The sequence below is a fragment of the Penaeus chinensis genome, chromosome 10 (genome assembly GCF_019202785.1).
Source record: "Penaeus chinensis breed Huanghai No. 1 chromosome 10, ASM1920278v2, whole genome shotgun sequence".
In the NCBI taxonomy this organism is placed as follows: domain Eukaryota; kingdom Metazoa; phylum Arthropoda; class Malacostraca; order Decapoda; family Penaeidae; genus Penaeus; species Penaeus chinensis.
Window position 1 is genome coordinate 21,331,694 of NC_061828.1, and position 10,000 is coordinate 21,341,693.

At 31.1% G+C, this 10,000-nt stretch overlaps 2 protein-coding genes across 6 annotated transcripts in view; one reads left to right on the forward strand and one right to left on the reverse strand.

Moving 5' to 3' along the window:
• LOC125029717 (RNA-binding protein NOB1-like) overlaps window positions 1-845 on the forward strand; it is a 31,922-nt gene extending 31,077 nt beyond the window's left edge. For both annotated transcript variants that reach the window (XM_047619795.1, XM_047619796.1), the window contains one exon: window positions 1-845. This exon is cut by the window's left edge and continues 215 nt beyond it. The gene's annotated coding sequence lies outside the window, so the exon portion shown is untranslated.
• Window positions 719-10,000, reverse strand: part of LOC125029719 (cysteine-rich with EGF-like domain protein 2) — a 31,957-nt gene continuing 22,675 nt past the window's right edge. For 3 of the 4 annotated variants that reach the window (XM_047619797.1, XM_047619799.1, XM_047619798.1), the window contains exon 8: window positions 6,928-7,654. In XM_047619797.1, the coding sequence (XP_047475753.1) occupies window positions 7,413-7,654 (242 nt within the window). In that variant the 3' untranslated portion in view covers window positions 6,928-7,412. Of the gene's footprint in view, window positions 1,413-6,927; window positions 7,655-10,000 lie in introns of those variants that run through there. The other variant, XM_047619801.1, reaches the window with a different exon arrangement.

Below are 10,000 nucleotides of genomic sequence, written 5' to 3' on the forward strand. Positions count from 1 at the left end.
ATACCCATTGTTTCTGGCTTAAAGAAAAACGGTGACAGACATCTAAGCCCAGAAAGGTCATTAATGGTATTGTTTCGTAAGTATTGATGTGTACTAATGTATGTAAATGATTTTTTTTTCCTATTTTTTTTTCCCACCCCATATTTGTGCTGTTTGTGTTATTGAGGACTTTGTGAAGCAGAGGAGATCTATAAGCAGTTGAATTACACACAAGTGTGTAATTTATTTGATCTGGCAAGAAAATTATTATATATTTTCCATAGATTGTTAATAAATAATATAATGGAAATCCTGAGGTTTATTGTCACATGAAAAGAGAGATCAACCATTATTACAAATTAAATGGTCTGAAAAGTCTCTAGTTGCTTTTTATTTATTATTTCTTTGTTTTTGTTTAGTTATTTTTCTTTTTATTGGTTTAATGTGAAAGGAGTACAGCAACATAGGGACTTACATTTGGTTATTCAAATATTTTTCAGTGATCACAGCTAAACCAAAAATCATCATGAAAACAAAAGGAGAAATTGAAAGAAGAATAGATTTCCTTTTCAAATTTAGCCAAAGAATCCCTCTTTTCAATGAGGTTACTCAATGTATGGATTGCATTGCTCAGATATGTCATATGATGATGAAGAACATAGTGTAATAAATAATGAAATTGTGAGTACCATTGTGTAAGTCACGTACATTTCTGTAGGATATTAACTATATTCAAGTATTTCTTTACAATATTAGCTATTTATGTCTGTATGACAATATTTACAATTTAGTTTGATTGTAGTTGTTACATTCCAAGTAAATAATAGATGTAATCCAGTGAAACCTCAAATCCATACACAGCAGAACCTCTTTGTTTTATTTATCACATTAAACTGAATACAACAGAAGTAATCTATTTTTAGATTGCCACCTGCTGCAGCTGACCCAACCTTAAACATGTAAATGCAAAATGGTAGCAGTAAAAGAAAGTTGCAATAATATGCTCTGTCTTTGGCAACTACGGAGGTAAAAGATAATAATAAAAAAGATGTATAAATTATAAAAACTTATGAATCCCTTTGTGCAGAAAAATATAGTTAGATTTTTTTGTATTGTCTTTAGATTATTTAGAAAAAAAGAACACAGGAAATTTTTCTACATCTTGCACACAATTCCATATCACTAAAATTACAGAGAATGCCCATAAATGACAACATTCTTTGTCTTCACAGAAAAGCTAAATATAAGAAAATAAAGTATTACTGAACGTCTACCTGAAATAATAAATAAGCCACTATAGAATAACTATCAAAGTTCACTTTTTTGTTCTGGTTCTTCATTACTAATTCCATTTACACCAGCAGTTTCTTTATCATTACTGTTAGTCTGAGTACTGGCTTCAATATCCTCCTCCTCTTCTATGCTATCTTCATCTGTTGGGAGAAAAATGTTAAACATCAGTCTAACACACAGCAAAATACATTATAAATCTGCTGGAAAAAAACAGGTCATATTGGTTCAAATATAAGCAGAAACTATTAATTTGGATAAATTAAAATTTAAAGGACAAAACAAAAAAGAATAGATTCATTAAATGAAACTATTACTATTATTTTCCATAAACTCTCCACCCAAAATCAAGATTTTTTATATTTTTTTTGTCCTCAACAGGTTGATAATAAACAAAGGGGGGTGGGGAGAGAGAGAGAGGAATGTTATGTTTACTGAAGTATTGTTTTATGAAATGTATTAACACACAGATAGCCCCACAAGTGCTTAGCCATCAAGGAGTCAATTAGTAGCCTACATTTTTTTTAATGCTATTAATAGCTTTGCTATTATTATTGTTGACACAATTATTAGTATTCTTAACAATACTAATAACAATATAAAATCAAATAAAATATTTTTAAAAATCAAGGAAAAGGGTAGACAGGTGAGATAGGTCAGACATATGATGGAAACACCTATTTGTAAATACAATTAATAAACTAAACTCACTATGGGCATGGCATGTATGTGCATGCCATCCCCTGTGGCATTAGGTTAACAACAAATGAGCAAGGAAAACCTCACGGAAACTTTACAATCATGCTCTTGCATCTTGAAGGTTTCAAGACCGTTTTTTAAATCTGAAATCAATATATTAAATACTAAACAGCATGATCATCAAGCATTTTTCTTTTAAATGTATGTGTATAGTGTGTGTACTTCAGTTATATAATTGATTTAGAAAAGGATATGTTCAAAATGTAGAGTTCATTTACAAGTAGGCAGTTAATAATTCTGCAGTTTTTTATTCATCATTATGAACAACTTCATACACAAGTATTTTTTCTGCTAGACTAAACTTAAAGAAATGTAAATTTTTATGATTTTTCTGTAATTCCAACAATTTGATTGACAGTTATTTTTTTCTAATTTTGTTAGACAGTGAGTAAATCTCCAAAATGATAGATAGTAGTTAATTTACCTGTCAAAATAATAAGTAACAACTATTGTCTAATACATTTGAAAGCAGACAGGAAGATGCAAAGCACATCACAGGCAAACAGATGCTATTAGAATAGAATGGGAATTCAATAAAATTGCTGTTTCTAAATAACCGTATCATCAAAAACATTAGTTTCTAATTTCCAATACACATGAACAGTGAACCTCTTGATCATTTAATAATTTCTTTTAATATTTTTATGACTGGCATCTAATGCTGTGTTTGGAACTCCTTGTCTTGCTCGTCCAGATAGCTTGTCAGGACCAGCAGGGACAACGAGGCCATGTTCAGAAATTCCGAGGCCTTCACGCCCTCAATGCAACCAACGCAGAAGTAAACATTTACTCTTTTATCATACTAGTGTCTACAAAAATACCCTTTGATAACATTAAAAGGCAATAAATATCACTATCTTATAATTGCCTGCAACTGCGATTGTTTACATACAAGCGCTATTGTGACATTATCTCCTCCTGCTCACCCAGCTGTGAACCAGGGCCACATGGACAAGATGGACAACTTGTCTAGGATGTGAAAGTAGGGGCTCTAAATGGGCAAAACATCTTGTTCAACTTGTTAGACGAGGAGTTCCGAACACAGGATAAGTCCACTTTTCTTAGAACATAGGTAAACCCTATTGTCTCCATTTTTCTCTATACATTAACCCTATTGTCTCCATTTTTCTCTATACATTCACTCACTCATGCATACTCTTTTCCTTTTCCTCTCTCACTTTCCTCTTTCTCATTTTCCTCCTAATCATCATACAAGCAAAATGCAATGCCAGTTTCACTAATTACTAAGTGGATGGGCAGAAAAAAAAACAGAGGTGACAATTTTTTTTACTGAATTTTAATGACTAGAATCTGTGCGCTGTACAACTCTGCATAATGACAATAGAAATATTTTTATTTTATATAATGCTGAAACTGGTCATATAGACATTACTAAGAATATACACCACTGAAATAAATGTGGAAAAAGGAAAATTACATCAACTTTTATGAATATGGGGGAAAAAAATCCTTAACCTAACTGGATTACAAGCACTTCTTTTTAAATATACAGACAAAAAAGTATCACACAGTTCTTGTGCTTGAATATGCCAAAAAAAAAAAGCAAAGGGAACATTTTTATGACAAAACATGGCTTTAAACCTAGAGATAAAACTTAAGAGTACATACATTTATCAAGTAAATTATCCACTATTATAGGTTATCAAAACTGAACCTCTTCCCCTTTTTTACTAATTATTCTAAAATTATATAAAGCAATGGTTCTAGGCCTTCTCTGAAAATTCTGATACAGATTAATAATATATTCATCAGTTATGTGCTCACCATCACTATATGATAATTTCATAACTTAACACAAATTCTACAACAATCTTGAATAAAAGGTGAGAAGAGAATATCAATCTGTAGACTTTTCATGAATTTCATCAATTTGCCATACTACATTCTTTTCACAATAAATGGGAAATAATATACAAGTTGTACAACTGAATTATTTTTGGCAAAGTGAAAACTATTATATGATTACTTTTGGGATATAGAAGACCTATAAAAGTAAAACTGATAACTTTTCTGTTCATTATGTAAATAAGAAAGACAAGTGTTTAAAATGTGAAAATAAGAAAAATATTGATCTATCTTCTAGTTACACAGTAGAACAAATAATCCCTTTTTCAGTTATGCACACAGATGGATCCACATGCTCAGCTGCCAAGAAGTCTATTAGTGACCAATCCTGATTTACCCTTTCCCTGAATTGGCATGAAAATGTGTTTTTCTTTTTGATACAGTTGGCATCGATACTGTTATTATTGTTATCGATGTGATTATTAAATTGTTATTAAAATCTTGGTAACATTTAAGACAATGAAATAATACAAAAGACTCTTTCCAAAAGTCAAGGAAAAGGATAAACAGCTGAGATAGGTAGGACTAATAACTGACTCCTTGGTGATTAAGCACTTGTAGAGCCATCTATGCGTAAATTCAATAAATAAACTTATATTACAGTGGGCATGACATGTATTCTTGACATCCGTGCCAACTGGGTTAAGCTCTGAATGTAAAAATATGAATGACAACCATTTTATTGCAAAATGGAGGTTGGTTGGGGAACACATGAGTAACTCATCACAGAGATGACTGCAGGTACAAGTACCAAAAATTAATATTAAACCCAGTATCATTACTGACAAACTGCCTAGGTATAAAGCTGAAAGACTGACTTTCTTTATATATGTAACTGCAGGCATAAACCACTCTTCCATAGGATGTTATTAATTACAATAAATGAGTGTGCCTAAATTACGGGCATGTATTATAACTTGCATATGGGGAGAAATTGCAGGAAAAATATCTCTAGCTTTTAAAAGGAGACACTTGTTCCCTAAACATTTCTTTGCAATAAGGATAAGGTAACTCATCAAAATATCTAGAAATCATTAATAATAACATTAATAATAATAATAATGATATGATAATAATAATAATAATGATGGTAATGATAATGATGATAATAGTAATAATAATAATAATAATAATATTAATAATAATAAAAATAATGATAATGATAATAATAATAATAAAATTAATAATAATAATAATAATAATAACAATAATAATAATAATAACAACAATAATAATAAAGTCCACATGAAACACATCAAACCCAGCAGGCAGTTCACAAACTCTTGTTACTTTAATAGAGGCAAATAACTCTTTAACATTCTTACTTTTTCTCCTGTTTTGGTTTTACATGTTTGAGAATAGGCATGGATGAAGATAACAAAAAATACATCCACAGCTTATTCAAACCCTTTTTTCCAAATAATCCTAGTGTACAGTATTTTATTAATACAGTTAAATCCTCTATGTTAAATTTTTCTCAAATTATAATGACAGGAATATGCCATCAAGTGTATGATCAGAAATTTAAAAACACTACAGAGGTAGCTGCTTTCTTTGAAGTGTAAAATTAAATTAAACATCAAGCATTTTAGATCACCTTCTGAGGCAATAATATCATTAAAAAAGAAAGAATGGTCTACTTTTAATAGAAATTTTCTTCCCACCAGACACTGGCTATAACAGGGGTGGGGCACTCTGTGCAAACAATGTAATTCCCAGTGGCACTCTAAAATCTAATCAATCCTAAAATACCAAACATATGCTACATCTAATGCATTATGTTGCAAAACCTAACACAACAACCTTAGGAGACGTATAGTACTAAATGTCTTCCCCATCTAAGTCTAAGCAAATAGAATACCAATTTACTCCAGAGGACATTTGAAATATAAGTGTGTTATGTTGAGGATACCAACAAAATGGGGTTACTGATTTCAAGAGCAAGAGTCTTGATTACTTTTATCATTATGTGACTGATTTACTATCCCTATAATAAACAACAGACATTTGCACAAAAGTATTACTCACTGATTATTTATGGAATACCAACATTACATCCTATTGTACATTTGTAAACCATATGAAATATCCTAAAATAAATTATGTTTTGTACATTCATGAAAAAATAATGTTCACAACACAATACAACTTAAAATAAAACTTTGTAAATGCAAAGGTCACATGTATTTGGCAGCCTAACTGGACTTGCAACTGCAAGGCTAAATAAATCTTTGTGATTCCCTTATTGAAGGATTATCATCTTACTGAAGAGTATTAATAAACAAGCACCTTATTAGTAAATAATGATATCTGCATGGCAAGTTTGAGTCCAATAGCCATGATGAATTACAATTCCAAGACTGAAATGCATATTTCAAAACCAAACAAAAATACACCTGTGTATCTAATCCTATCAGTAATGCTTTTCTATTAATTATAAATCCATGAAATAATTATATTGTATCAGCATAAATATTCAATAAGTAACAGAAATCTCTACTCTCTCTCTCTCTCTCTCTCTCTCTCTCTCTCTCTCTCTCTCTCTCTCTCTCTCTCTCTCTCTCTCTCTCTCTCTCTCTCTCTCTCTCTCTCTCTCTCTCTTTCTTTCTCTTTCTTTCTCTTTCTTTCTCTTTCTCTGTCTGTCTGTCTGTCTGTCTGTCTGTCTGTCTGTCTGTCTGTCTGTCTGTCTGTCTGTCTGTCTGTCTGTCTGTCTGCCTGTCTCTCACCCCTATTTCTTTTCTCTCATTCCTATTTCCTTTTCTCTTATTTCTATTTCTTTCTCTCTTAATCCTATTTCCCTCTCTCTCATCCCTATTTCTTTTTCTCTCACTTCTATTCCCTTTTTCTCACTTCTATTTCATTTATTTCTTTTTCTCTCACTTCTATTTCTTTTTCTCTCCTACTCCTATTTCTTTCTCTTTAACTCTCACTCACTCATTCATTAATTCATTTATTCACTCATGAACACAGACTCTTTTACACACACACTCTTTCTCAGTAATGCATGCATGCACACTTAAAAGCACACTGTCATACACTCACTCACTCTCTCTTGCGCGCACGTGCGCACGCACACATGCACACACGCACACACGCACACACGCACACACGCACACACGCACACACACACACACACACACACACACACACACATTCACTTTCCAACAACAGATAACAATCTGTTGAAATCATTTCATGAAAAAGCATGATGTATCATATAGCAAAATATTTTCAGACAGTGAGACTGTATACAATTTTACTTCATGACGCTCGATTTGCATATCACCTCAATCTAGATGGGTCTTGCTAAGTTGTTTATCATATCTATTTTGTATATTTACCACGTTCAAGAACTAATAATCCAGCTGTATAAAATCTCTTATAGTTTTACTGTTCTTCTTTCTCTTTATTTGCTTGTTTATTAGGGGCTAATTTAAACATTTTCTTGTATCTTGCTTTCTTCCACTGTATATTAAATCCCACTTTAAACGTTCAAACAGCTATTACAAAATGGTAAACTATTCGCTCATCTCTGCTCCTGGAAACATTGATGATAATGGTAACTGTGGTATAAGAGAAGGCGCAGACGTATCCTTGAGGTAATATTCTGAGAAGCTGATATAAATAGCCACACTAACACCCACAATCGCAGCTATGCAGGTATTCTTCTGGAGGATGATGCAAGTGGCAATTGTGAGCCCTGCATATGTGACATAGCGGGCAAATGCCATATGTTTGTCTCGTTCCTTCGCTCCATTGTCTGCAATATACACCCAACACCAAAACCATGTCAGTGAAGCACAGGAAACAACTATTACAACATTTGTATAAGAGCTACAATATAAACTTGTCAGAAATTATGTAAATTTTCATAGATGGATTACTGCTCCATCCTCAAGAACAATTACACCCTTTTTAGAGTCTCTCTTTAACGTCAACATACTGCATTTGAGCATGCAATCATAAAAAATGGTGTCTACAGTTTAGAATTATGAATAAAAGATTTTCCAAATTCACCTGAGGTGAATAATAGGCTACATAGATAAATAAGAATGAAGCACTACATAAAGTTTGCAAAGAAAAAAAAAAACAAGGAATTAAAAAGAAAGCAGTAAGGAGTCTTCCAACTTGAGTAAAACACAATACATATAGCTATAACATAACTGGAACCAAGTCAAGACTACACACTAAATGCACTTGAATTGTTTTTCTATGCACCATGCATACTGTGTGAAAGCTTTTCTCTATATATCTCATGCAAGCCATAACTTGTCAATCAACAGAAACTAAGCAAATATCTAATACTGAGAGTGGCTCCAAATTTTTTATAAAATAATCTATTACAATAGAGAATTTTATCCATGCAAAACTTGGAAAATCTATCCATAATAAAACATTTTTTATAAGCTAATGAACTGCACAATCTGTTTTCAAAAACCATTCTAAAGAACTGTCTTGAGAATCATTTAACATTATCTGGTATCAAGGTGTTTGAAACCCAAGTTCTGATCCTGGCCAACCAGTCTCCTGTCTTGATCATATTACAGTGACACTCCTCTGGGCCTGACACATCTAGGCTGGCCTCAACACATTTTCGATGGTATTAGAACTACATAATGATACTTAACTGCTGCCGGGAAAATGCTGGGATTATTTTTTTTTTTTTGTGAAATGTCTGCATACAGATGGCTCTGCTAGTGCTTAGCCATAAAGGAGTTAATTAGTAGACCTTGTGACCTTACCTGATTTCACCTTTGCATGAATTGGCGGGAATTTTTTTTTACTAATGCTATGAATATTGATAGTGTTATTTCTATTACAGTCATTATGATTACAATAGATATTAGTAATAGTAATAGACATTAGTAACAACAATATAAGATAACGTAATATATTTTAGAAAATTAAAGAAAAGGGTTAACAGGCGAGACAAGCCGTACTCGTAGTTGACTCATTGGTGACTTGGTACAAGTGTAGCCATCTATGTGCAAAAATAACTAATAAAGTAAACCCAGATTTGGCAAGTTGAATCATGACTTAAAAATCTAACCTCATCTACATATTATATAATATTTATTACTGCAAATAAGTTTCATAACATATTCAGTAAAAAATATATCAATATTGTATATACTCCCTTATCTTCTATTCTTCATACCAATTCATGTCAGTGATTTCAAATCTATTATGAGAGTCTAAAAATCAGTATCAAATTTTTGCTCTCAATTGAATGCAAGAAATATATATATATATATATATATATATATATATATATATATATATATATATTAGAGAGAGTATGTGTGTGTGTGTGTGTGTGTGTGTGTGTGTGTGTGTGTGTGTGTGTGTGTGTGTGTGTGTGTGTGTGTGTGTGTGTGTGCGTGCGTGCATGCACGCGTGCGTGTGTGTATATGTGTATGTACATGAATGTGTATATGTGTATGTATATGAATGTGTATATGTGTATGTATATAAATGTGTATAGGTGTATGTATATGAATGTGTATGTGTATGTATATGAATGTGTATGTCTATGTATATGAATGTGTATGTGTATGTATATGTGTATATGTGAATATGAATGTATATGTAATGTGTATGTATATGTGTGTATGTGAATATGAATGTATATGTATATATACACATACATACATACATATATATACATATACATATATACATACATATATATGCATATACATATATACATACATATATGCATATATATATATACATACATACATACATACATACAAACATACATACATATATATATGCATACATACATATATGTACACATATATACATATATATATATATGCATATATATATATACATATATATGCATATATACATACATATATATGCATTTATATATATACATACATACATATGCATATATATATATACATACATACATATGCATATATATATATACATACATACATATGCATATATATATATACATACATACATATATATACACATATATATGTATATATGTATATATACATATATATGTATATATACATACATATACATATATTTGTATATATATGTATATATACATATATATGTATATACATGTATATATACATATATATGT